The following is a 27932-nucleotide window of genomic DNA, read 5'->3' on the forward strand; positions in this document are numbered from 1 at the left end:
TTTCTGAACAGGCGTGTTCCAGGCAGCTCCTCCGACTCCTTAGATTACTATGGCATCGGAAGGGTCCTGAGCGTCGGGGAAGCAGGAAAGCAAATCCCGGGAGAAGGGCTTGGGCTCAGAAGAAGAACCTTACATCGAGACCGGCTAGAGGGTTGTTTGTTTGTTTTTTTGGTCCTGGTATTGCGGCCCTGTCCAACTTGAGGCAGAGTGAAGGCCCCTTCAGGCAGCGCTGCGGGCAGCCCCGCAGCCGGGGCCTGGTGCAGCCGCCGCGGCCGCTGTCAGGGAAGCGCAGGCGGCCAATGGAACCCGGGAGCGGCCGCTGCTGCTGAGGCGGCGGTGTCGGCAGTCCGACCCCGACCGCCCGCACCCCTTCTGCGGGGGTCCTCCGGAGGTAAGCGACTCCTCCCCGAAAAGTCACCTTTGCTCTGTTTGGTGTGGGGGGGTGTCCTTTTCCCACCCCACCCTGCCCCGCACAGCCTCCCTCGACCTGGGGTCGACTTCAAAACTGCTCTCTCGGTGGCTGCTGCACCCTGGGTTTCTTCTCCTCTCAAGCCTGGGGTCTTTCTCTGCTTTTTGGCTTCCTTTTCTGTTTAGCTCCTCCCTCTACCCTGGGGATTCCCTCCCCCCTTCTTACCCCTATTGCCTCCGTCCCGAAATATTTTTTTAAAGTCGTGAACCCTTTTCACATTAGACCCCTTCCATTTATATGTCTATCCTTGCTTGTCCTTCCTCATCGTCCGTGCTTCAGCCCCAGACCTTCTCATGGACCCCGCCTTATCCCTTTTCCTATTTTACCCCACTCCTTCAGGATCTGTGCAACCTCAGCACAGAGTTCCTATTTTCCTTGAGCTAAAGATTGTATCCCTCTCTTCCTCTGCCTTTTCTGATTCCATTACCTCACCATCACCTACCCACCCAGCTCCTGGCCTCCAAAAATTGCCTATTCCCCTCTCCGAAAGGGATCTCGGGCCCTCCTCATCATTCCCAAAGTATCATTTACATTCTACTTTGACCTTAGTCCTCACCATTTTTCTTTAGGGTGTTTTATGGTCCCTGTAGCTGTCTTTACCCTCCCTGTCCCCCTTCTCAATCCCCAGACCTTTGCAGGATTGTTCCCGTAGGAGAGAGAGCTGACAGTACCCCTTCCCATTGATTTCCAACTTTGACACCTCCCTGTAGTTGGAAGGCTTTTGCTGATCCTTGTGTCATTTGGTTCTGTTTTCCCTGTACTCTTTATGTGTTCTCTGTCACACTCTTTATCTCCACATACCACTTATTTCAGGATCAGCTAAACCTTGAACTATGAAGAAAATGTGTTGGGAGGAGGGGGAGCCTCAGCTGTCTCAGGCTTTTCTGAACAGAAGGGTGTTTCTGAAGGATGGAGCAAGTTTTGAAGAAGTCCCTATCAGATTACACTTTGTTGACTACTCAGGAGCAGCCACTAGGAGGGATGAACAGGCCTGCATGGAAACTGAATGAGGTTGTGAGAAATTTTGTTTTGGATTATTTATTTTGGGGCTTGTGTTAAACAGATCACAGAATGAGTGTCTTCCCACCCCAATCCAGATCTAAGAGGAATGAGTTTACTGACTTTGCCTTACAAGAGTAGTTTTGGTTGATTTCGTAAGCTTTCAGGCCTGGGGTGGGGTTGGGGGGTAACTGGGAAAAAGAGGATGAGACAATGGAAAAGTTTGTACATTCAGAATCAGGACTCCTAGGTTCAGCATGTGACTTACTCACTTGACTTCCAGAATGGTCGTTTTGAGGAAATGGCCCACTCTATAGGCATCAGTGCAGTTACAGGCTAATAATAGTAGGGTGTGGGTTGGGGAAAGAATTAAACTTTGTTGACAAAACTTTCTGGGTTCTGAGACAAAGGTATTTATTATCAGAGGTCTTATCATCCTGAGAATTTTTCTTCATCTCAGTCTTTCTGTTGGATCTTTGTGGTCTTAAGAGTGTCAGTTTGAAACTCAAGCTCCTGACTTGTGTTTCATCTGCCTTGCTTTTTACCCCCAGAGCATTAAGTTGCTGACCACCTACACTATTCCTTCCATACTTAATCCATAACTGCAGATTCTAAGGGAAGAAAGAAAGTGTGTTTTTGGAAAAGTTCTTTGAGGAAGCTGACTTGAGAAGAGAACTTGGAGTGAGTTGGGTCTTAGGAAACTAGTTGCTGCCATGTCTTTCTCTTGGCCTGTGATAGTGAAGAGTGCACATGAAGTTCCATCCATCTTCTGACTCTAGACCCATCTCATTCCACTTCTTCATTTCCCCCTTGTAGTTAGCCAAAGTGCATTCTGCTTATAATCCCTTTATAAGAGAAGCCTCACTCCTTGGAAGCAGCTCACTCAACCAAAAATCATATTTACCCTAGTTTCCCTGATTCATCTTAGCTGGGTCCACACTTAATGAGAACACGTTTGCTGAACACAATCCAAAGGAACCAAATGAGAGTCTTTGATTTGGGAAAGAGGTTTGGGAGAATCCTTTCAATAATTGGTATCGGACAAGAGAGAGCCTGATCCAAGTGCAATTAGGACTGGGAATGGGGAGAAGAAACAGTTCAGAGAAAGGTGAGCATACAGGTTGCTTTCTTTGCCATCTCTCTGTTTCATCAGGGGCTCCCAGAGCTGGCTTGGGCTGTCTGGCTGGAATCTGCTTATACCAGCTTCATGGCCCTGCACAGAGTTCTCAGCCTGATTCAATATTGACTTAACTACCTTGAGACCACTGCCTTCCGGAATGCCCTCTCCCCTGATGCCATCACCCTTTAGAGCATTCAGTTAGCATTCACCTGGTTCCTGGTGAGACTTGAGCCCACTCATTTTTTTTAGCCCTGAGTTTTCTACAGGAAAACTAGAGTACTTGTCCTCTACCTTTACCATTAGAGGGGAAAGATGAGTTGAAACCTTCCTAAAGTAAGGTTTGAACTAGGAATGGTGATGCATGCCAAAGCAGGAGGATTGCAAGTTGAAGGCCAACCTCAGCAACTTCGCAAGACTGTCCCAGAATAAAATTTAAAAAGGGTCTGGGTGTAGCTCACTGATATTCTCCCTAGTACCACAAAAAAAAAAAGAAGAAGAAGAAAGGTTTGAGACCTTAATACATATAAAGAACTTCTCAACACCAGTATAGAGAGCCTAGGGTGATACAAATAGGTTGAAGAGCAACCTAATTTTTTTTTTTTTTATTTTGAAGAGCGAGTGAGAGATAGTGAGAGAGAATTTTTTTTTTTTAATATTTATTTTTTAGTTTTCGGCGGGCACAACATCTTTGTATGTGGTGCTGAGGATCTAACCCGGGCCGCACGCATGCCAGGCGAGCGCGCTACCGCTTGAGCCACTTCCCCAGCCCGCAACCTAATTTTTAAAAAATTATTTTTTTAAAAGGAATGCATGTACTCGATAACAAATCCAATGGTAGTGTAAGAGTTTGTGATGAAAAGCAACAGTCCCCTTCATCTCTACTCCTACTCCCTTAGAATTAACTTCTTTCATTATCTTAGTGTTCAGTTCTGAAGTTTATCATCATAGCTTTAAATAAAATGCTTGTGCCTCTATTTCTTGACTCAGTTGTTGCAAAAGAAGATTTAACTTTAGAGGATTTATACCTCTTGTTTATGTAAGTATGCTGTTATTTTAACTTTTAAAAATAATATATTTGAACCTTTCTTTTCCATTATTAAATTTTTTTTTCCCCACAGTGCTAGGGATCAAACATAGGGCCTTCCTCATGCAAGGCAAATGTTCTGCCCTTGAGCTACGTCCCCAACCCAGGCCCTTGTTCATGCTAGTCTCTCTTAATTATCCACCTTATAGGATGAAAATATTGGTTCTTCTACCCGTTTTTCCACCTTTCATGATTCATCTTACAGGATCTTTTAAAGGAAGAGGGAAATTGAGCTTGCCTGCCTGCTTGAAGGCAGAGTACTAGATCAAATGATCTCTTAAAGGCCATTCTGTGACATTAGGATTGGTCTGAATGAATCCATATTTATCTGGTCCATGGGAAAAAAATTGACAAGGGAGATAGTGATTAGCTGAGTGAAGGGATTGATTGGGGCTCCTTACCATCCTGTCCTTCTAGAGACCAATCTAGTAAGTTCCTTAATGAAGGCCGGTGAACAATTGTTTGCTTATAATCTTTTGAGGAGATGGGAAGCAAGAAGCCAGGTTAAGTGATCATCCCCTCCAGAGTCCTCTACAGATCCCAGTGTCTCGCCGCACACCTGTAATCCCAATGACTAGGGAGGCTAGGGCAGGAGGATCACAAATTCTAGGCAGCCTCAATGACTTAGTGAAACCCTATGTCAAAATTAAAATAAAAATAGTAGTAGTTTAGTCATAAGTACCCTGTGTTCAATCCCTGCCCCCAAAACCCAAAACCAGAGTCCTTTACAGACTTGCTTAACTGCCCATGGTCCAGCAGAACACGTATGTACACCCTCTCTGTCCTCTTCAGCCACTGCTCTTCCTTGCCTTGCCCTGACCTGTAGCAACGCCTGATGCTCAAACTTGAGTCCCCTGCTTTGCCCAGGTGGGAGCTGTGGAGCCCAATTAGTTGTCAGTGCACACAGTACTCCCACCAACCTTTCCTGGGAGCTGCCTGTCAGGCTGGAGCAGAGGAGGCCTCTTCTTTTTCCCTTGTAGTCTGTCTGGAAGGAAAGTTTAGGCTTCTGGAATAAATACAGGACTTTTCTTTTGCATTCTAATCCTTTGATTTTCTTTAGAATTGTTAGCCATTAAGGGCATATTTTCTTTGTATTTGAGAATGAATAAATTTGTATTGAGGACAATATCTGGATTTAGGTTTTAAAGAATCCTTTTCCTATTTTTATTGTCCACACTGTCAACATCATCTAACCCTGTTCCATCCAGCATTCCTTCTCCCCGTGACTTGCTTCAGGTACAGGCAATCCCTGAGTCCCTGAGAGCCAGGAGAGGCCCAGGACCAGTTTGCTGGTTTCTACTGGCAGAGCTGCTTATAGAGGACAGGAGTCTGATTTTCTTACACCTTTTGACATCACTGGAGGAAAGGTGGATAGAGGCATCTGTTCATAGGGAAAGTCCTCTAAATACTGTGATATGGAATTCCTAGCTGAGTCCTAGAAATTTTTCTTCTTTTATCTATGGAATGAAGAGATAATGATATTCTTACCTGCCTTGCTATGCCAATAATAATCCCAGTCATGATTAAAATTGGAGCAGGAATCTGCTTAACTTCTTACATCTATGACATTCAATGTGAGCAAAGGTGTGAATTTCATTTCCCTTGAAAGGTTGGGGTTTTGTTTGTTTGTTCGTTGTTTTTGTCACGCTAGGGATCGAACCCAGGGCCTTGTTCATGCTAGGCAAGTGTTCTGCCACAAAGCTACACTCCCAGCCGCCCTTTAAAGTTTAGAAAAGGGGACTTTAGGAGTTTTTAGTGACTTGGAAGTCTCTAGAGGAAAAAGAGGAATGTACCAAGCATAGACATATTGAGAAGAAGAGTTATTTGTGCAGTATGATTGAGGCCATCATGTGAGTCTCTAAGCAGATCTAAAAGGCAGAGAGTTGAATTAAAGTGACCTTCTGATGAGAGTGCCCTACAAAGTTTAGCAGGGAATGATTAAAGCTTCTTTCTTATTATTCCTGTGTAACCCAATGTTGCAAGTAGAGACAGATCCACATAGGCAACCATGCTGGTTCTACGACTCAGGGCACTGCCTAATTTTGGGAGAGAGCATAGTGAAAGAGTTGCCACCTTCTTACCAATACAAAGTTCAAACTGCATCAGGGAAATTAAAGAGACTTGGAAGACAGTCTTGCCTGACAAACGTGGAAGAATAATGAACAAAAGTAGCCTTTTTTGTTGCTCTCTGAGAACAGAGGAGTTCCCCATCTGTCTTTCTACAAAACTTTAGGAAACTGGACTGTTTGATACTGGGCAGATGAAAGCAACCTTGACACTTAAAATTTCAGAGATGCAATACAAGGAAAGGTGGTGTAGAAAACAGTGCTTCCCCAAATGCCTAGAGAATCTATATGCTTAGCACCATTTTTCTACCCACCCAAATCTTTATGCTTAGCACCCAGGCTCTTAGGATCAAAGGTGATGTCACTAGGAAATTACCTGCATTGCAGCTCCACAAAAGCTACTTCTCTCTTGTTTGTGCTCTTAAGTATGTCTTAGTTTCAATCTATTTGCATTTTTGCAAAGAGGACTCTGAATCCATTGCTGGCTAGAGCCAGATTCTGGAGACAGGTTGGTCTGATAAAATTTCCTTCTGTTCTGCACTGATTTTCCTGGTCTGGATTTGGTGAAGCTCTGAAGAATTTCTCTTGGAAAATAGTGGCTTTTGTCAATGGTGTTCTCTAACCATTCTTAGTTATGATTTCTTTTCCTCTCTGTTCTTTAAAAGTTCTAGATCCATGAGTGCCAGCCTGATTTCTTATTGCCTCATAGCCAGCCCTCCACTTCTTGGAGTGTGTGTATAATAGTGGGAAAAGTAGTTTGAGGGCAGGAGAAGGCCATTATAAATATCTTGGAAGAGTTTTAAACAACTAATATAATTCTAATTCACTTCTCCTACAAAAATAATATATGTGTATAGACACACACACATTATTTACTAACCTTTCAGGTGGTTAAGATTCAACTAGCATTTATTGAGTACTACCATGTGCCAAGGACTGTGCTAGTTCTTTTCATACACATTAATTTATTTCTTCTTCATGGCAACAACGAGAAGTAAGTTTTTTTTTGTTTTTTTTTCCCAATTTGCAGTTAAGAAAACTGAAACTCAGAAGATACGTGGCTTGCATAAGTCTGTACATCTCATAAAGGCAGAGTGAGAATCTGAACCCCAGCCTATCTGCCTCCAAGTCCAGGGTTCTTTCCACTGTACTTCAGCTGCCACAGCCCTGGAGAAAGGGTATGCAGTCATGAACCCAGACGAGCAAAGAAATGGCCCAGCTTCAGCGGGGTTGATGATGCTTGTTTTAGAGCTGTTTTCTTCTAAACTAAGCATGGCATGGTATTTGCTGGCCCTTATTCCCTGGGAGCTTTGAGTCTAAAAGGGAAGGTAAGAAAGTATCTGTAACTAGAAAAATATATCAAGACTTTAACACTAAATAGAGGTGAGATGCATAGGACCCTGTGTGATTTGTCATATGAGTAAGGAAATAAAATTTAAGGAGGGGAAGAAAAAGTTATGACAGGCTTTTGAAGGGGGACACAAGAAGAGGAAGAGGGCGGAAAACTATTTGGAGAATTAAGAACAAGGGAATAAGACTCATATTGCTACTCATTTTCCCTGAGGCATTTGTAAGCCTGTGTGAACACAATGCATATCAAGCAACATTTCACAAGAACAGGCTAAGAAGTGAGGCTAAGCTGAGTAACTAAGTGCAGAAGGAATGAAGAATAACACAGTGATCAGAAGTGGAGACAGTGAAGGAAGCCTCCCTGGGAGGAGATGACTGTTCTGATTTTGAAGGAGTCTAGGAAGACAGACAGAGGAGGTGCCTGGGGAGGTTTCATGGTGAAGGGAAGATCTGAGGGGCACCACTAACCAGTGTGTATATGTCTCCCTTTCTGTTCCTCCCTCCTTCTCTCTGCCTCTCTCCCTCCCTCCCTCCCTCCCTCCTGTAGCTTGGAAGCTTGAAGTCTGGCTGTAGCCATGGGAGACACGGTAGTGGAATCTGCCCCCCTGAATCCAACTTCCGAGCCTACTCCTGGCCCACCAGGGAATAATGGGGGCTCCTTGCTAAGCGTCATCACAGAGGGGGTCGGGGAACTATCAGTGATTGACCCTGAGGTGGCCCAGAAGGCCTGCCAGGAGGTACTGGAGAAAGTCAAGCTTTTGCATGGAGGCATGGCTGTCTCTAGCAGAGGCACCCCACTGGAATTGGTCAATGGGGATGGTGTGGACAGTGAGATCCGTTGCCTAGACGACCCGCCTTCCCAGATCAGAGAGGAGGAAGATGAGATGGGGGCCACTGTGGCCTCAAGCACAGCCAAAGGAGCAAGAAGGCGGCGGCAGAACAACTCAGCCAAACAATCTTGGCTGCTGAGGCTGTTTGAGTCAAAACTATTTGACATCTCCATGGCTATTTCATACTTGTATAACTCCAAGGAGCCTGGAGTGCAAGCCTACATCGGCAACCGGCTCTTCTGCTTTCGCAATGAGGATGTGGACTTCTATCTGCCCCAGTTGCTTAACATGTACATCCACATGGATGAGGACGTGGGTGATGCCATTAAGCCCTATATCGTCCACCGTTGTCGCCAGAGCATTAACTTTTCCCTCCAGTGTGCCCTGTTGCTTGGGGCTTACTCTTCAGACATGCACATTTCCACTCAACGACACTCCCGTGGGACCAAGTTACGGAAGCTAATCCTCTCAGATGAGCTGAAGCCAGCTCACCGAAAGAGGGAACTTCCCTCCTTGAGCCCAGCCCCTGATACCGGGCTGTCTCCCTCCAAAAGGACTCACCAGCGGTCTAAGTCAGATGCCACCGCCAGCATAAGTCTCAGCAGCAACCTGAAACGAACAGCCAGCAACCCTAAAGTGGAGAATGAGGATGAGGTAAAGCTGTGGGGAGGTACAGAAAGGCCGGTTGGCAGAGGGCTGCACGGAGATAGGATGTCCTACATGGGGTTACTCTATCCTTTCTGTCCTTTCCTCTGTTTCATTTCACTGATAAAAGAATGGAATGTTAGAATGGAAAAAAGCCTTAGAATTCATGTATTCCAACTGACTCCTTTATAGGGGAACTCAGAGATAAAGTGACTTGCCTCAGGTCGTATAGCTGATAGTAAGGCCCCTGGCTGTCCACAGAGTCTTTACTAGACTGTACTGCCGTCCATTAACTCCATACTTACTGGAGGAGACCCTCTCCCCCTGGCTTGAGACCTGAATGCTACCAGAGCCTCTCAGAGCCGCACTCCTAGGGAAGGAGAAGGGGCTGTGGCTTTTGTGTGTTCTGGGGGAGGGAGGATGTTAAATAGAATGTCAGCTTCATTCTCCTGGCCCTCCTTTTCATAATCCCTCTCCCCTATGCCCTGAAGAGCCTGCTTTTTATTGACAACATAGGATCCGCTTCATTCCATATCACTGAGGCATCTCAGGGGTTCTTTGGCCTGACTTTCCTTGTGCAGTAGAGTTCCTTGCTAGTGTCTTTCCCATATCGTATCATTTGGGAGAAGCACAAAGGGACAAGAGAAGCAGTAAGTCTTAGTGCCTAGTCCAGGACCTGAGGCTGGAAGAAAACGAAGCTGAGTAGCAGTTGGGGGTGTGCGATACAGAACAGGGAGGAGATGCGCACATCAGTAGGATATGGTCACCGACCACTCCACATCTGGACAGATAACAAGGGAAAGTTGCCCAGTGGACAACCAAGTTCAGAGACCTGGTATCCCAGCTAGACAATGGTTCCCCAGTCTTCCTCTCTGATTTGCCATTGGCCGGCCTCCCATCTTGGCTGCCAGCCCAGTCTAGAAAAGAAGGGAGGAAAAAAATGAGGAATTTGCACTGTTGGAAAATGTGCATAGCCACAGTGCTGGCATCTGCCTCCGTGGGGCATAACCCACCCACGTTGTCAATACAGTAGGGCTTCTTCCAAGTAGAGGAAGGTCACAGTGACGAGGAGGGGGGAGGGGAGACTGCAGAGCCTGCTGTCTCTGAAAATGTGGTATTTTATCAAGATCATGCAGGGATCGTAAAGCTAAAAGTGCTAACATTTATTGAGCACTTATGTGCCAGGCATCATGCCAGATTTTTGACATTTAATCCTCACAACAACCCTAACAGCATATATTATTTTACCAGCGAGGAAACTGAGGCTTAGAGAGGTTAAATGATTTGCCTAAGGCATCAACTGGTGAATATCAGACCAGGACCCAGATCACGGCTTGTGCTCATAATCACTCAGCTGAGCTGCCTTGGTGGGTGACCTTCTTCCTCGGGTCTCAGCTATCAGAGGCCATTGGGAAGAAGGGCTGTGCTGTGGCCACCTACACTTCCACATCTATTCACAGACAAAGCCTAAACTATTCTCAGACCAGAATGAACCATTTTCATTTTTGTTTGAGCTTGGCAGCAGATCTCAGGGTCCATGAAGAAAGGTTGTGGCAGAGCAAGAAGAATCCTCCAGATTCTGGTGAAATTAAGGACATGAAGGATTTGAGAGCTGCCTCATCTTGGGGGTCCAGCCTGGGCATTATGGGTGTGAGCAGCAGAAATGAATTCCTTGATACTCTTGTCAGGCTTGGCTTTTCTCTGTATCCACTCTGTAGACCTCATCGTAGGACCAGGAAAAGCCGAAGCTGTAGGGCTTTCTCCTTGCACTGGTCCTGATCCTTCTTCCTTGCGTCTAACTTCTGCTCTAAAATGATGGGAGGCTCTGAAAGGCAGGTGTTCTGTGAGTGCTTAAATCTCTGGGGTGGGTTCTCCAGCTGCCATTCTTCCTAACCTGGCTTCTTATCTTGGGTCACTAAGATCCAGGAAAGGAAAGAGATAACATGTTCCCAGGCTCTCCTGGGTAATCATTATCTGATGCTGGCAGAATGAGACACCTGTCTACTGTGGCTCCTTAGGAAATGTGAGCGCAAGGCGGGGATGGGATAAATGTAAATATTGCTGGGTTTCTAAACACTGGGCAAGTCTTCAGCACAGGGGTTTCTTCTAACCCCTCTGACATTTTGAGGTTATGTCTATCCAGGCCGTGTTCCCCAGTGGAAAGGAAACGGCTTTCCTTCTTCTGTCCGTCCTCCTCCCTGTCATGCAACATTCAGTCATTCCTTCAACAAGGAGTTACTAATCTTGTACATCATCAAAGCCCTGTTTGAAAGTCAGCAAAGAGTAGAGGATAAAATGTGTTCTTTCCTCTAGGAATTGCAGAACACCGCAGTATCTAAGGTAACTGGTTAGTTTGTGACTTGAAAGTTGTTAACTGTGCATAGGCAGTAAGTAGACACCTTACTAAAGTGAAGCACAGAATTTTCTAAGTGTTGCACTGACATTCTAGAAGGAGAATCTCTAGGTGGGCCCTGACACTCTTTTTTTTTTTGTACTGGGGATTTAACCTAGGGAGGGATGCTTTACCACTCAGCTACACCCCCAGGCCTTTTTTATTTTTTATTTTGACACAGGGAGGGGCTGTGGCTGTGGCACAGTGGTGGAGCATACTTGCCTCATACATGTGAGGCACTGGGTTCGATTCTCAGCACCACATAAAAATAACTAAAATAAAGATATTGAGATAGGGTCTCACTAAGTAGCTTAGGGCCTTGCTAAATTGATGAGGCTGGCTTCGAATTTGGATCCTCCTGCCTCAGCCTCCTGAGTTGCTGGGATTACAGAAGTGTGCCATGGTGCTCAGCTCTACTTTCCGTTTGATTTCTGAGTATAATCTTCTGCAATGGAGAAGTGCCAGAGGGTGAAGTGAGCCTCAGTGAGGAAGCTCTGTTCTCCTGCCTATGGTCTATCTGCAGAGCTCTGGCCAGATCTCACCGAAGGTTCCATTATCTTTTCATGAGGAATTTTTTATACTCCAAACAGTGGACCTAGCACTCAGTTCTCTCATCTCCCACCATTTTCCTCCAAACCCAGTTTTTATCAGCCTCCTCCGAGACCCCTGCACAGATAGATTTTCTTCCCATGTGACCAAATGATAAAATATTTTTGGCATAGAGAGAGGCATAGGGAGCAGAGAATGATTTGGGTACTCCCCCCACCCCACACCCTGCCCTACATAATGACACTCTAAATAGATCAACTTTGTCTTCAGGACTGCGACCTTTGTACACAGAAATCTGTTAGTTGTCATCCTGGAAGCCCAGTGGGCCTTCTAGCCTGATACGGTGTGATGTCAGCTTCTTGGCCTGAGCTTTACTCCCTGGAGCTGACTCAGTGTGAATGACTCAAGCCCAGGAGCAGGAAGAGAGCAGGTCCTGATGCACCTCCTTTCCCCCAACGCTGTTAATGAGTCTGCTGGGACCTGTCTATGAGAGAGTCCACAGAGCGTTCATGGAGCCAGTGTCCTGCCTGCTGCCCCTTCCCCAGCCAGTTCATGGGGAGAGGTTGAATCATTCTGGCCTTCTCACTGCCTCAGTTCTCCCTCCCACTTTTACCCACAGTGGAAGAGTTGTGGCCTCAGGGGAGTGTGTCCAAGTGTGACTTCTCCCTTAAAAGAGTTCTTCAAGGAAAGACCTGCCTATGGGAGCCCCTGCTGGAGTAGAACTTAAGTTATGGTGTTAAGTCAGTGCTTGAAATGCCAGTTGCAGAGTGGAAGCTCAGGGTTCACTGCCCTCCTCCCTGGGGGCTCTCAGGAGTTTGCCTCTGAAGTCCAGGCCCCTCCCCTCCTGCATGTTTGCATACAGTGCACCCCGTGCTCCTTGCCTTGGTAGACCTTGTTGGGTAGAACCCACGCTAGCCCTGTGGTATCAGAGCTGCAGAATGAGAGTTTGACCACCATTCCTGTCCCCTGTTTTGTTCATAGACAGCAGTAAGACACAAGAATGGGGGAAAAGTTTAGATTTTTCCCCAAACTGGGACTCACAGAGGTGCTGCCTCAGCTAATCAGCTTTCTCAGGTGAATTTAGCTAGTACCTGACTCTCAAACTTAAGTCAAAAATTTGTAACATATTGAGTGTCAAGTGCAATAACCTGATAAGAAGCCTACGGACATTTGATATGAGACTGACCTGACTGACCTGTCCTCCACTTCCACCAGCCTCCAGCCCAAGGGGTTCAGGTTCATGAGTCTGGGATGACTTTGGGTTCAAGTTGTTATTGGACTTCCCAGGGTGATAATGAGTCTGATTGAAAAGGAGATACACACATATACTAGGCACTGAAGGTTTAGCTCTTCTTCCCCACTGAGATTTCTGAGAGGCTGAAAAAACATGGGGTTTCCAATGTGGGGGTTGTGCAGTGTGTTGAATCCAGTCTCTCTGTGGGAATCCACAGAGTGGATCCATGGGTGGAGACAAAGAGCAGGGAAGGTTGGCAGTGTAGTTACTTACCTAGGGACCCAGCTTTAGGGTTTCATCCTAAAAGGAAGATTCATTCAGGCCAAATGCAGTGGCACACACCTGTAATCCCAGCAATTTGGGAGGCTAAGGCAGGAGGATTTCAAGTTCACAGCCAGCATCAGCAATATAACAAGGCCCTAAGCAACTTAGTGAGACCCTGTCTTAAAATGAAAAATATAAAAGTCTGGGGATGTGGCTCAGTGGTTCACTGCCCCTGGGTTTAATCCCTGGTACCAAAAAAAAAAGAGAGAAAAAGAAAAAGAGATTCATTCAGGCAAGAATAAAAGGGAACAAGTTGGGTGTAGTGGTGCACACCTATAAGCCCAGTTACTCAGGAGACTGAGGCAGGAGGATCGCAAGTTGAGGTTAGCCTTGGCAACTTAGTGAATCCCTGTTTCAAAATAAAATAGAAAGGGAAGGGAATGTAGCTCAGTGGTAAAGCATGCCTAGGTTAAGTTCCCAATACCCCGCTCGCCACCCCCCCCCTCAAAAAAAAAAAAAAAAAGAGAGAAAAGAATCAAAGGGACTATAGTGGAAAACAAGCAATGCCTGTTTCTTCAGCCTTTCTGACCTCAAGTTCTGAGCTGGCCTTCTAGCGTCTCCCACAAGTGTCTAATCTGGGCAAGTGACATTTCTGGGTTGTCTCTTGTTCATTAAAGCAGAAAGGTAGAGCTGCACAGGAGTAGCCGTTATGATCCGAGTTGAGCTAAACTCTTTGCCTTTGTCTCTCCCCCTTTCCACCCTGCCCCCTCTTTTCCCCTTTGCCCTCTGGCCCTTCCCAGGAGTTCTCCTCCAGCACCGAGAGTATTGATAATCCATTCAGTTCCGTAAGTGGGGCCAGGCTGGGACGGGTGGCAGGCTCCCCCCATGGCCGCATTTCCTCTCCCGTCCCAGGTCTTCAGAGCCCCCAGGCCAAAGCTGGAGTTCAGAGGCCCTTTGATTTCTGAGGCTTCTCCCTCCCAGACACGGAGAAGTCTCCCTGACCTTTCCTGCCAATGCCAGGCCATACTAAGATGAGCTCAGTGTATTCCTCTCAGAGACAGCTGGGCTGCTGTGCTCTTCTACCCCAGCTCCTGGGTCTCTGGAGCAAACAGCTGGGAGAGAGGTAGAGTTTACTCCTGGATCAGAGCCAAGAACTGCTTGGCAGAAGCCCCCAGGACCCCATTTCTCCCACCCAGACCCTTTCCCCATGGCTTTTGCCATCAGACCATTAAATATTTATTCAGCGTTCTAAATGCTAGGCCCCGCGCTGGGTGATTCCACTCCAAAAGCAAACAGGACTTGGCCTGAAGGGAAGCTTTACCTCTCCACAGCTCGTTTTCTTTTTAACATCAACCACCTTTTTTCCAGGTCGGAATTCTCCCCTTTTCCCAGCTCACTGCCCAGGATGTTCCTTAATCCCCATTCTCCTTCTTGCTCCCTCTGGACTAACCCCTGACCCTCTGGTCCCACAGGGTCTTGGACCTTGTTGCTGGGCAAAGACGTGAGAGGAAATGCTGGACCCTCTGGGAGTTTGGATGATTTTTTTACATTTTATTTTCTGTTTGTCTACCCAATCAGTTTTCTATGTTCTGTGCCAATCCCCTTTCAACCATGATTCCTATCTCCTCCCATGCAGCAGAGCCTTTCTCTGGAGGCCTGGGGTAACGTTTCCAATGCTCACAGAACTTGGGGGCCCCCAGCTCAAATGCTGATTTGAGGATAGGAAGAAATTCTGCCATTTCTAACCTGAGATGACTTTAAATTGGTTGGGTAGAGGGTCCTTGGGACAGTGACCACTTGCCACCTGAGTGGATGGTTTAGGGGATCAGGATGAAGGAGTGAGTCTTCAAACTTCCTGTTTTCTTTTTCTGTTAAGCCACCAGGATATATCTGGGGGCCATAGAAACCCAATTCTGTTGTCTTCCTTTTGTCTCTTTTTAACCCTGCTCCTAAAGCATTCCTGAGGGATTTCAGCACCCTGTTACATTACCACATGGTGCTCTAAGCCCGCCCACCTCCTCCCATCATGGGTGGAGGCTGAGAAAAGAGCTGATCCTCTGTACTCTGGCTGTCGCCCATGCCCAGGCAGACCAGATACTTCCCAGTTTTCAAAAGAAGCTCTTTTTCTTGCAGTGTGAGGGAGTCAGGGTAGAGATTCTCAATCAGGAAACTAAGCAAGACACACTCAGAAAGGGAGAGAAAAACCTGGTGAGTGAACTACTATTTGCTGTAAGAGGAGGAGACACCATCCTTATCCAGCTGTGGGGAGGTGGGCTGGGGAGCTGGGTGGCTAGTTGGGTGGCTGTCTTGAATAAATGCCCCCTGTGGTAGAAGAAGTGAGACCGGGAGCAGAGCACTTCTGTGTGTGCCGCTGAGTGCATCTTCTCCCACCTCACTCCCCAGACTGACCGTGCCCTTTCTGGGGATGACTAACATGCCCAGTCTGAGGAGCCCAGCTCACAGCAGGGTACTGGAACAGGAAGCCTAGCTGCGAGAAGTAGAGGAAGAGGACCCCAGGAGGAATCACTAGAGACAGGCCTTCAGGGCCGTCCTCAGGACTGAAAAAAAGAGCAATTGCTTTCTTTCTCCATCCTCCTACACACACCTCCCTCCCTCTGCTTTTTTTTTTTTTGGTTATAGATGGACACAATGCCTTTATTTTATTTATTTATTTTTATGTGGTGCTGAGGATTGAACTCAGTGCTTCACCTGTGCTAGACAAGCGCTCTACCACTGAGCCACAACTCCAGCCCCACAGTCTGCTTTTTCTTTTCCCATGATTGTGCCCTCATTAATGCAGATTTGTTCATCCTCTTCTCATGCCCTGCATGGCATTGATTCCTTGTAAGAGACTGTGGGGTGGACAGGGCATGGGGTACCATGGAAAGCAACAGGAGTCATTTGGATGACTTTGAAAGGAGAAATTGACTTGAAGCTTCCTTCCTTACCCTTGTGGACCCCAGCAGAGCTCTCCAAGCTCCCTTGCCCAGCCTGTGGGCTTTGGTAGAGTCCCACAGCAGAGATCCAGCCCAGGGTCCAGATGGGGAGAGGTACAGCCTTGAGTAAAGCACCTTAGATGTAAGCAGTTCTGTCTGGGGCCCTGACTGACCTCCAGATGTCCCCTTCCCATCTTAAAACCTTGAGACATTACTTGAGGGTCTCAATAAGAGGAGGGGTACTTCTCAATAACTAGGATCCTGGCCCCATATACCTTCAAGAAGTAGCACACAAAAACGGAACGTGCTGGCTATTGTCAGTTCACACAGAAACAGTGGGGTGAAATCTCCTGCCATGGCCAAAAGGTAGCCTTCTTCCTAGAGTTCCCCAAATGCTGGGGTCCCTGGCCTGTGTGGCCAGGAGAGATTGAGGGGTGGGCCACTTTTTTTTTTAAAGGTTTCCTCACCATATTTTGTTTCATCCCACCCTCCTGTAGCCTGTCCGACTGGCCCCTGAGCGTGAATTCATCAAGTCCCTAATGGCAATTGGAAAACGGCTGGCCACGCTGCCCACCAAAGAGCAGAAAACACAGCGGCTGATCTCAGAGCTCTCCCTGCTCAACCATAAGCTCCCTGCCCGAGTCTGGCTGCCTACTGCTGGCTTTGACCACCACGTGGTCCGCGTGCCTCACACACAGGCTGTTGTCCTCAACTCCAAGGACAAGGTAGGTAGACTCTGGCCCAAGCCCTAACTCTGATATGATTCTCCCCCCATGATTGTCCAGAGTTTGTGTACATGCACAGGGATTCGCCTAACACATCTTCGACATCTTGCATAGTTCATAATTAATTGCATGTGTCAGCCATGATTCTTCTTCAGTGCTGTAAAGATCCTGTGAGTCCTCCTCCTGTCATACCCTTCTTGGACTTTCCTTTTCTGGGTCAAAGCAGCCTGATATTTTCTGCTCACCTCTTGCTGGATTTTAGGGGAATTACTCTCCCCACCCACTCCTTACAGTCATGTTGGTAGCTCTTCTCTAGCCCTCCTATAACTCTCTTGGGCTGTCCAGATACAGCAATCATGATGGTAGTGAAATGTTTTGTTTCTAAGACCTTTTCTGATCAGAGTGGGCAGGGAGGAGAGAAGGATGCCCAATTCATACTGGAGAGAATTAGCCGAATTTGTTGATTGAAGTGAGTAATGATGGTTCAGATTTTTCTTTGAGAGGAAGCATTGAAGGTTAGAATCCTCCTTGGGACAATGCCCAGTTTTATCCAGTCTTTGCCACAGCAGCTCCTTTGGCCCTGTCTTTAGGACAACCCCACAGAGACCTCTAGGCTTCTCTTACAAGCTGCGGTTGATAGTTGGAAGAGTTATTCCCAACCATATTGACTGTGCATTTTGAAGCCCAACTGAAAATTTGAAAAACTTGTATACTCTCTTACCAGATTCTTTACATAGGTAATCATATGACAAGTTCCTGCCCTAAAAATATGGCGTCCATAGTATTAAGGGACTGATGATGAATGCAGGTTGGGGCTGGGCAGTGCAACAGGAAGAACGTGGTATTGAGATTTGGGAGGTAGTTGTGGAGATAAGCTACAAATCCTGTCCTCACTCCCCACGTCAGGCTCCCTACCTGATCTACGTGGAAGTCCTTGAATGTGAAAACTTCGACACCACCAGTGTCCCCGCCCGAATCCCTGAGAACCGAATTCGGAGCACACGATCTGTAGAGAACCTGCCTGAATGTGGCATCACCCACGAGCAGCGGGCTGGCAGCTTTAGCACTGTGCCCAACTATGACAATGACGATGAAGCCTGGTCGGTGGATGACATAGGCGAGCTGCAGGTGGAGGTGAGGGAGCTCCAAGGAGGTAACCCTAGGGCACAGCACCTATTCTCCACAAGCTTCGATATATTTGAGACAAGATAACAAACCCCCTGGCAGGTGAGGCACGTGCCCAAATGAATGGCATGAGTAGTGTGAGGCGAATGCTCTGAGCAGCCGTCTGGACGATACTTAGGTAGAGCTCATTCTCCCACAAAAGGAATGCAAGTTAATGTAATGAGGAAAATTTAATGAAAATATTTATTGAAGAACAGCTGCTCTATAAAGTTGACTTAGGAGAACAGAGAGTGGTAAGTCACACAGTCTCTCATTCCAGACCCAAGTGCTATATACTAGTAAACAAGGGAGTTTGTGAACTAACAGGGGAAAGAACAAGACTAGGAAGCAGGAAGTTAGAGTGAGATGTGATCCAGGTTGTGGTGCCTGCGGAGGACGGGGTGTTAGGAGAGCACCCAGTGGGGGAGGTTGTGCTTACTCCAGACTTGGGGAGGGAGTCATAAGATTTTCTGGAGGAAGGAATCTCTCAGCCGAGGCTGGAAGCATGGTAGGGATTAGCTGGACAAAACATTTGGGCAGAAGAAGTACATATAAAGACTAGAAGATGAGAGAGAGCTTGGCTCCTGATAAGAACTAAAGAAAATTTGTAGAGCTAGAATAAGGCTGGAGAGTTGGTTAGGCAGGATCCTGTCAGCTGTGAAAAGAAATTTTATTCTGGGATTCTAGGGAGCAAGAGCAGGATTACATAGAGCCATTCTATGAAAAAGACAGAATCTTTGTCTTTGAACATACATACATGTAGCTTAGTGGTAGAAGACCCCTGGGTTCAATCCCTATTACCACAGAAGAAGAAAGGATGCATAGGGTTGTGTACTGGGTGACAAATGGAGTACAGAAGTGCTCTGGTACAGAGACTTGATATCGGACTTGATACGGGCCTTCAGGCCTGGTGGAATGTTTAACTGTAGGGGGCTCTCAGTATGATACTGAAAGTTCAAGTTTCCATGAGGTCATGGCAATGATTTGCAAACTTTAGTGTGTTGGAAATCTGGAGAACTTGTTAAAATTCCATACTTCCAGATTTCATCCCCAACAGTTCTAATTCAGACCAATGCCGAGGCCTTGTAGTCTGCATTTCAGCAAGCATCTCTGCTAATTCTGATGCAGGTAGTTCACTTTTTGAGAAACACTGCTATGGGGCCCATGTGAGTGCCGCGGCACCTTGCAGTCCAAGTAGTCATGATCTGCTTGGGGTCCGTAAGAGGGGAGGCTTTTGTGAGGACTCTGGAAGGGAGGGCTGCGCATGCCGTGGCAATGGCAACCAAGCAGGAGGCAAGAGAGGGATCTGTGCTCACTTTGCACGTCTGACCAGCGCTCCCCTGCTCTCCTCAGCTCCCTGAAGTGCACACCAACAGCTGTGACAACATCTCCCAGTTTTCCGTGGACAGCATCACCAGCCAGGAGAGCAAGGAGCCTGTGTTCATTGCAGCAGGGGATATCCGGTATGACCAGATCACATTGCACTCATTAAAAAAAAAAATTTTTTTGTAGTTGCAGATCGACAGAAAGCCTTTATTTTATTTTTATGCGGTGCTGAGGATCGAACCCAGTGCCTCACGCATGCTAGGCGAGCGCTCTGCCACTGAGCCCGAGCCTCAGCCCCAGCCCTGCACTCATTTTTTTAATCCCTCTTTCAGTCGTTGCCTCTCTCTGTCTCCTTCCTCTCTCTTTAGCACCTGCTGTCAGCCTGTCTTTCCTTTTTCTTTCCTTATTCTGTCCTTGTCCTGAGGCCATCAAACTTGAGTCAGTGAAAGTGCAGGTTGAAACATTGCTTGGGTGACTACAGAAAATTATATTACTTTAAGAGGATCCCAAGGGGATGACAGCATCCAAGAAAGGAATTCAAGCAGTGTTTCTCAAAGTGGGGTCTCATGGTGACGTGCATCACAGTCAGAGGGAATCTGCAGAAATGCAGATTCTGGGGTTAGGCTCATTCTGTCAGTCTTGTGGTAGAGGAATGAGAAGAGCCAGGAACTCTTCATTTTTAGTTGTAGATAGACACAATACCTTTATTTATTTATTTTTATGTGGTGCCAAGGATAGAACCTAGTGTCTCCTACATGCTAGGCTGGCGCTTCACCAGTGAGCTACGACCCCAGCGCCCATTCGTTTTAACATGATCACAACTACTCGAGTAGCATAACTAGTTATGCTTCCTCCTGTGAGTCTCTCTCTGTCTGTACATCCAGAATCCAGAACTGTAGAGAGAGTACCAGCAGAGTCAGGGGCATCGGGCTCTGGGGGCGCTCCTCCCAGCAATGGATGTATTTTCTTCCTGCTAGACGGCGCCTGTCTGAACAGCTGGCTCACACCCCCACAGCCTTCAAGCGAGACCCAGAAGACCCTTCTGCAGTTGCTCTCAAAGAGCCCTGGCAGGAGAAAGTACGGTGAGTAGGGTGGTCTCAAGGCCACTGCTGGCGCTCACAGCACCACCTCTGTTGGCCATCAGCCTCCAAAACCTTCATCAGACTTCCAGGGAGTTTAAGCCCTCACCCTGGCATCACCCTGTGACACCCTTTACTTCTTCCTAAACAGGAGGATCAGAGAAGGCTCTCCCTATGGCCATCTCCCCAATTGGCGGCTCCTGTCAGTCATTGTCAAATGTGGAGATGACCTTCGGCAGGAGCTGCTGGCCTTCCAGGTGTTGAAACAACTGCAGGTAAGGAAAGGGAAGAAGAAAGATAGCCACCTGAGAGACCACACAGGTTGTTCTGCAGGGAGCTCTCCTGGGGATCAGCTTCTTGCCCAAGGGTGCTAAAGTTGGTGCTTTTTCCCCTGGGAAATGCAGCCACAGGAACAGCTCCACAGCGGCCTCTGTTGGCTGTTTTGGTGAACTGCACCTGCCCTGTTGTGACCACTGAAAGTCAAGGTGCCTTGTTTGTCCTTTACATCAGAACTTCCTAAATGGCCTGTGGTGGGCGCGTTATAGTGTGTCGAGATATTGATCCCCTGAGCCCCCTGGGTTGGTTGTCTGCAAAGAGCTTCACCACTTTAATCCAGTTCTTTATTTATTTTATTTATTTTTTTTTTTTTGAGAGAGAGAGAGAGACAATTTTTTAAATATTTATTTTTTAGTATTCGGCGGACACAACATCTTTGTTTGTATGTGGTGCTGAGGATCGAACCCGGGCCACACGCATGCCAGTCGAGCGCGCTACCGCTTGAGCCACATCTCCAGCCCTTTAATCCAGTTCTTTATGTCAATATTTTTATTTTCTAGAGATTTCTTTGGTCCTAAATTTTTTCCTGTTTTTTATTATTATTATTATTATTATTATTTGAACTTACACTAATAGTTCCCACTCTCCCTGCTTGTAAGGTGACAGTAATATTTCCTATTCTATCATTTCTTGGACTTTGTACCTATAAGAACCTTTCCCCATATACCTCTTAAGTATAGCTTCCTGTCAGGCCCTAGATGTCCTTTCAAAACTTCCTGGTCCTCATTCGATCTGTGAGTCTTACTTAATGGCCTATAATGCAAGGCCACCGAGGAGAGAGGTACTGGAGAGAGGGATTTTAGCCTTCTCTCTAGTTTGGAGAAAGATGAGAGTCTGATACCTCTGTGTCTCCTCACAGTCCATTTGGGAACAGGAGCGAGTGCCCCTTTGGATCAAGCCATACAAGATTCTTGTGATTTCGGCCGACAGTGGCATGATTGAACCAGTGGTCAACGCTGTGTCCATCCACCAAGTAAAGAAACAGTCTCAGCTCTCGCTGCTCGATTACTTCCTACAGGAGCATGGCAGTTACACCACTGAGGCATTCCTCAGTGCCCAGCGTAATTTTGTGCAAAGTTGTGCTGGCTACTGTCTGGTCTGCTACCTGCTGCAAGTCAAGGACAGGTATGGGTCCTCTGCCCTCATCCTAGTTCTGCACCAGGGTCTGCTGTGTCCCTTCATACATAATTCTCCATTGATAGAAACAAACGATGTATTTTCAGTAGAAACAGATGTATTCATGTGACATTGAGCCAAGGAGGATGCTGACAAATCCTAGGGTGAAAGAGCATAGGAATGTAGGATTTATGGGAGGAGTAAAGGTTTGAATGAATAGGGACTGAAAGGACAGGGAGAATGAAGACAGATAAAGCTGTGGAGGAAATATGTCCCAGGTGAGAAAATATTTCAAGGGGATTAAAGGTTGAGCAGGCAGTGACATCAGACAGGTATGTTGAGGCTAAATTAAGAAAGCCTTCACTGTAGCCAGGCACAGTGGCGCACGCCTGTATAATCCCAGCAGCTCGGGAGGCTGAGACAAGAGGATCACAAGTTCAAAGCCAGCCTCAGCAAAAGTGAGGCACTGAGCAAAAGTGAGGGAAGTGGTAGTGGCTGAGAATAGAAAGGAGAAGGTGGACATGAGGAACATGGAGAAGATGAAGTTGAAACTCCTAGCCAATGAACACTCCTTATCTCTCATTCCAACAGATGTTTTTCACAACTTTTAAGCACCCACTATTTTGCCCAGAACTGTTATTTCTCTCAGTTTCACATGATTTTATAAGGCCTAACTACACAGAGTTAGTATACATACACATATATAGGTTAAGTACATATTGCACATAATTACAACACTGAGGACCTGCCTTCTCAGAGTGTCTCTAGACAGTGACTTGGGGTCTATGCCCCAAATGCTTCTGTGAGTTGCAGCTCTCCCTGGGCACAGAGAAAGAAATGTAGGGTTGGGGCTGTAGCCCAGTGGTACAGCGCTTGCCTAGCATGTGGGTGAGGCACTGGGTTTGATCCTCAGCATAAAAATAAACAAACAAAGACATTCTGTCCATTTAAAATAAACAAATAAATAAATAAAAGGAAAAAGAAAAAAAAAGAAATGCAGTGGCCTATGCTGCCAGGGCTCCTGGTGACATGGTGGCCTATTAAGATTAGCTACAGAGAAATCTGACATCACAACGCCTGCCATGGCCCTACATTCTTACATTTAAACCAGATGAAAACCTTGTTGGACAAGTGTTTCCTCATGAGGGAAGTAAGGGTCGGGTAGCTCTTGGAACCTGTGCTCATTCTGCCCTTCCACCCTACAAATGAACCAACACAAGCGCTGCCTTTGACAGTTGCTGGGGAATGTGATCCCAAGGAACTTGGTTGCCAGCTTTAGACTGTGCCTGGAAACATCCAGATTCTGAGCCCATGCCCTGGAGAACCTAGGGTTCAGCCCCAGCATTGAGTACATGGTGGCAGGGAAGCTGGCTCTAGTCAGGCCTCAGGGCCTTCCCTTAGGAAACGGGTAGGTTTGGAAGATGAGAGTGTATCCTCTAATAGGGGAGTTGGGAGGAGTGTGGGAGCAGGCAGCTGGGAAACTGTTCCTAGTAACTTCAAACAGAGTAGATGCAGGGCTGCTCATGGTTGGCGGCCATCCTACACCTATGGCAGGAACATGGTGGCAACAAAGAAAATGAAAAAGATGACTGAAGTCAATCAATTCCAGGCTCCCACTTGCTATAGGAAAAGTGGTACTTGAGGGGCTGGGGTTGTGGCTCAGTGGTAGAGCGCTTGCCTTGCACAAGTGAGGCACTGGGTTCCATCCTCAGTACCACATAAAAGAAAAAAAAGAAACGTATTGTGTCCATCTACAACTGAAAGAAACAATTTTTTAAAGTGGTACTTGCCAGAGTACAAGATGACCAGACAAGGTGAAGCATTGGTCATCCTCACCAGCAACTGCCTAATTTTGAGGAAATCTGAAGAAAAATACTGTGCCATGTTGGCCAAAACTGGTATCCATCAATACCATGACAATAAAAATATTAAATTAGACACAGTGTGCAGAAACTACTACAGAGTGTGCACACTGGTTGTCATTGATCCAGATGATTCAGACATCAGTGCAAGCATCCCAGAAAAGTAAACCATGCAAAATTTTTCTCTAATTAACCTTGCCAGAGCTGCTTTTTTTTTTTTTTTTTAAGAAAAAAGAATATAGTCAAGCCATGAATGGAATCAGCCACTGGAAAGAGGTGGCAGCAATGAACGGACCCCCAGTCTGGAAGCAGGTTTTAAGATCTCTGTACTTCAAAATGAGTTCCAAGCAGCTTTCCTCCTGGAGCCAAGTCTGGTAGTTAGTGTAGGAGAGAAATTAGCCTTGGGATCTTAAGAAGCGAGTCAGTTATTTGACTTCTCAGGGCTGTTTCCTCACCTGTAAAAGGGAGCAGGACATCTCATAGTCTTTCTGGCTCTCAGTGTTGTGCAGGTGCTGCTAAATCTTTAATGTTTTTCCAGAGGGGGAGGATTCAGGTGGGACTTGTTCTCCCTTTTGGTCCTTCCTGTTTAGGTCAGTCAGACCAGCCCCAGAGAAGGTGACCCTCAGACAGACTGTGAGCTCTTTGGACAGTGAGAAGGTTGGTTGTGCTGAATAGGCTAGGCTTCAAGTGCTTAGCATGTTAGTTGTTCTTTCTCCTGGCCATTCTAGTGGGAATGACAAAGACCTGGGCTTTACCTCCCTTCAACTCTTCTTCCCCTACAGCTGGCCTGCAGTACTTGCCTACTGGGGTGATTTTTGTGTTTTGGTGCTAGAGATTGATCCCACAGATGCTTTTAACCATAACTACATCCCCAGTCCTTTTTGTTTTTTGAGACAGGATCTTGCTACTTTGCTGAGGCTGGCCTGGAATTTATGATCCTCCTGCCTCAGTCTCTTAAATCACTGAGATTACAGTTGTGCGCCTGACACCTTTTGAGATTTTTAAATAATGATTTAAAACTTAACTGCTTGAAGCACACACACTATTTTACACTTAAACTTCAGAGTCTACTTGCCACTGATTGTTGTTTCTTCTGATGGGGCTTGATTTGCAGTGGGCTGATAGGGATTACAAATGAAACACAGGTGGATTAATTGGTTGATGGAGGTTTCCTACACAGCGAAGTGCCTGGCCTCTGTGACAGCTGGCTGGAGCCTCACAGGCCTTATTTCCTTGCTTCTGGATTCTCTACTAGATTGGGACTAGTTTGAATACTAAAAGTGAGATTTCTGGGAAATTGGGATAACCCTAAACTTCTTATTTTTGGTACCTGCGATTGAACCCAGGGGTATTTAACTATGAAGCCATATCACCAGCCCTTTTAATTTATTTTTTATTTTGGGAGTGGGTTTCACTAAATTGCTGAGGCTGGCTTTGAACTTGTGGATCCTCCTGCCTCAGCCTCCTGCATCACTGGGATTACAGGTGTGTGCCATTGTGCTCTGCTAAATATTGTCATTAAGTTGTTAATAATAGGAATTTTAGACACCAGCTTTTGTTAGTGGTTCTCTCTTCTGCTTCCTTTCTTTTCACTGCTAGCTTTAGATCCTAGGAGACTGGACTCAGGATTATAGGCAGCAGAAAACATGGCAGGGGATGCCCCAGCCTGGTGTCCTATGGCCAGTGTGTTGCCGTTTTAAAGTCTGGTCTCAGGGGGCTGGGGTTGTGGCTCAGTGGTAGAGCACTCACCTAGCATGTGTGAGGCACTAGGTTCGGTCCTCAGCACCACATAAAGATAGATAAATGAAGGTATTGCATCGATCAAAAAAGATCCAGTCCCAGTAAGACTTACTATGACTCTTCCTCTCCTCTTTTTCTCTTCTTCAGACACAATGGGAATATCCTTTTGGATGCAGAAGGCCACATCATCCACATCGACTTTGGCTTCATCCTGTCCAGCTCACCCCGAAACCTGGGCTTTGAGACATCAGCCTTTAAGCTGACCACAGAGTTTGTGGATGTGAGTCAGGAAGCAGAGGCGCCTCAGGGTCACTGTTCTTTCTCTGCCATGGCAGGGGGAGCTGATGGGCTCCTCCCCGCTCCCCAATTAGGGATGAACAGAACAGAAATGGCAGTAAGTCAGGGTGAGGCAGGATTTCCCGAGTGGGGAACAGTGGAGTTTGGCATGATTGCTCTGGGAAAGGAAGCAGCACTTCTGGAAGGCTCACAGGACAGGGACCACTCCTACCATAGTCCTGTGGTGCACACACTCTTCTTCCCCCCCAGGTGATGGGTGGCCTGCATGGCGACATGTTCAACTACTATAAGATGCTGATGCTGCAAGGGCTGATTGCTGCTCGGAAACACATGGATAAAGTGGTGCAGATCGTGGAGATCATGCAGCAAGGTGGGCTGGGGAGAGCTCAGGGGCCTGTGGTACCCTCCGCATCCCCACTCAGGTTGAGGCCCTAGAGCTTAGGACTCCCATATCAAGATGCAAATTGGTTGTTGGGGGAGAGGGATCCAGCTCAATCCAGTGCCATTTCTCCTCCAGGACACTCTTCCTGACCCTGGCAGAGCTGGGCCTGGGAGGAAGAAGGGGCAGCAGAAACACCCTCCTTGGCACCCTCAGGGAAAAAAGAGCCCCATTTGTAGCCTCCTGGTCCTTCTGATGTCCCTATCCCTTTACCACCGAGTCTCTCAGTCTCCTCCGTGCGTGGTTCTTCTCTTGACCCACTCAGGGGTTTCTACGTACTGGACTTTCCTCCCCATTCCACTTGACCTGCTTGCCCTGGCCTCTGCTCCCCCATGTCAGGCCGCCTTCCTTTCCCACTATTCACCTGTCCTGCTCTGAGCTGAATTTCTCATCTTTCTCCTCTACCCTGTCTGACCTCGATGTCCACTGTCTTGCCTAGGATCCCCTCCTGTGAGCTCCCCTGGGCCCCAGTCCTTGTCCCCCCTCCTCAAGGCTCCAGGTGGATACCACATCTAAGCTGCCAGTCTCCTCCTCCCCACCCCTGCCCCTGCCCCACAGGTTGTCGCCGTTGCTCAGGAGCATCCCCGTCTGGCCCCATGATGACGGTGGCCCAGGTCATCTGTGAGTGTCAGACGTAGCATAGGCAGAGGCCTGCAACCAGATAAGTGTGCCCAGCTCAGGGCCCATCTCGAGTTTCTTCCTGGCCTTCCTTTTGGGCCCCGCAATTCTGCTCCCTCAACCCTTTCTATGGCCCTCTCCCCTCCTCTGCCCACATACCCTCACCTACAGAGGGGCTTAGAAGCACGGGATGCAGATGAGCTCAAGACAGGACCTCCCACCAGTTCCTCTTCTCTGCACAGAACGGACTCCACAGCTCTCGAGTGGGGAGGGAAGGGGCACTTCAGGAGTACCTGCCTGTGCTCCTGGGGTGGTGGCCACTGTACCTCCTTCCTATCCGGGATCCTCAGTCCCCACTCTTCCCTCCAGGCTCTCAGCTTCCTTGCTTCCATGGTTCCAGCACCATCCGCAACCTCAAAGAGAGGTTCCACATGAGCATGACCGAGGAGCAACTCCAGCTGCTGGTGGAGCAGATGGTGGATGGCAGCATGCGGTCCATCACCACCAAACTCTACGACGGCTTCCAGTACCTCACCAATGGCATCATGTGACACCCTCCTTCTTGGGCCTAAGAGTGGTGGGGGGATCCAGGGTACCCTCCTGGGAGAGCCCTTGTCTGAGAAGTCACAAACCAGGAAACCCCATCTACCCAACCATCCACCCAAGGGAAATGGAAGGCAAGAAATATAAAGGATCATGTGGTAACCGCGAGCGCTTGCCAGGGTGGGAGGAGCCGGCCATGGGGTGCAGGCTTGCTGGGGCTTCCCGCCCCTCATTGTGTATTACCATCTGACAGGTTCCAGGACTCCCTGCCCTCCAGAGAATAGAGGTGATGAATGCGAGGGGTACCTGGCCCTCCTCCCTCTCACCGGGACCGAGAGGTTCTTTCCACAGGCTGCCCCTTATCTGTTCTGAGTCCCAGGAAGAGGGAAGGCTCTTGGTACTTAGGACTTGATCCTGTGGTTGGCCTTTGGCCATGCTGCTGCCCAACTCTAGATACTCTCCCAGGGACTGACCCCTGCCAGAGTTCCCCTTGATAGGAGGGCTCTGTCACAGGGTCCTGCACTTGCTGAGGTTCCCCATCAGTGGGATTGAGAAGGGGAATTACAATCCCTCCAGTTATTGAGGGTATTGACCTAGCCATGGGGAATTCCTACCCCTGATCCCTTCCTCATACCCAGGGAAACAGCTCTCAATTTTTTATTTTTTGTTTGAAATAAAGTCCTTAGTTAGCCATCTGTGTCATTTCTGAGTCTCTCCCTTTTTGGGGGTGAGTGAACAGATGCCTCAAT

The 27932-nt window shown here is 47.4% G+C and overlaps 1 protein-coding gene across 6 annotated transcripts; it reads left to right on the forward strand.

The window, feature by feature from the left end:
- On the forward strand, window positions 1–27874 carry Pi4kb (phosphatidylinositol 4-kinase beta). 6 transcript variants are annotated; one of them, XM_027953745.3, is made up of 15 exons: window positions 1–391; window positions 1283–1480; window positions 6769–7066; window positions 7636–8572; window positions 13803–13847; window positions 16436–16663; window positions 17570–17797; window positions 19181–19290; window positions 20131–20235; window positions 20384–20507; window positions 21428–21693; window positions 25434–25566; window positions 25833–25953; window positions 26581–26643; window positions 27010–27874. In XM_027953745.3, the coding sequence occupies exons 4-15, from the start codon at window positions 7664–7666 to the stop codon at window positions 27189–27191; spliced, it is 2514 nt and encodes an 837-aa protein (XP_027809546.1). In that variant the 5' UTR covers window positions 1–391; window positions 1283–1480; window positions 6769–7066; window positions 7636–7663; the 3' UTR covers window positions 27192–27874. The 6 variants fall into 6 exon arrangements, with proteins under 6 accessions (XP_027809546.1, XP_027809545.1, XP_027809548.1 ...); XM_027953744.3 differs by lacking the exon at window positions 1283–1480; XM_027953747.3 differs by lacking the exon at window positions 1283–1480 and having other exon boundaries at window positions 6769–6916.
- The last annotated feature ends 58 nt before the right edge of the window (window positions 27875–27932 follow it).

This window comes from Marmota flaviventris, chromosome 10 (genome assembly GCF_047511675.1).
Source record: "Marmota flaviventris isolate mMarFla1 chromosome 10, mMarFla1.hap1, whole genome shotgun sequence".
NCBI lineage: Eukaryota > Metazoa > Chordata > Mammalia > Rodentia > Sciuridae > Marmota > Marmota flaviventris.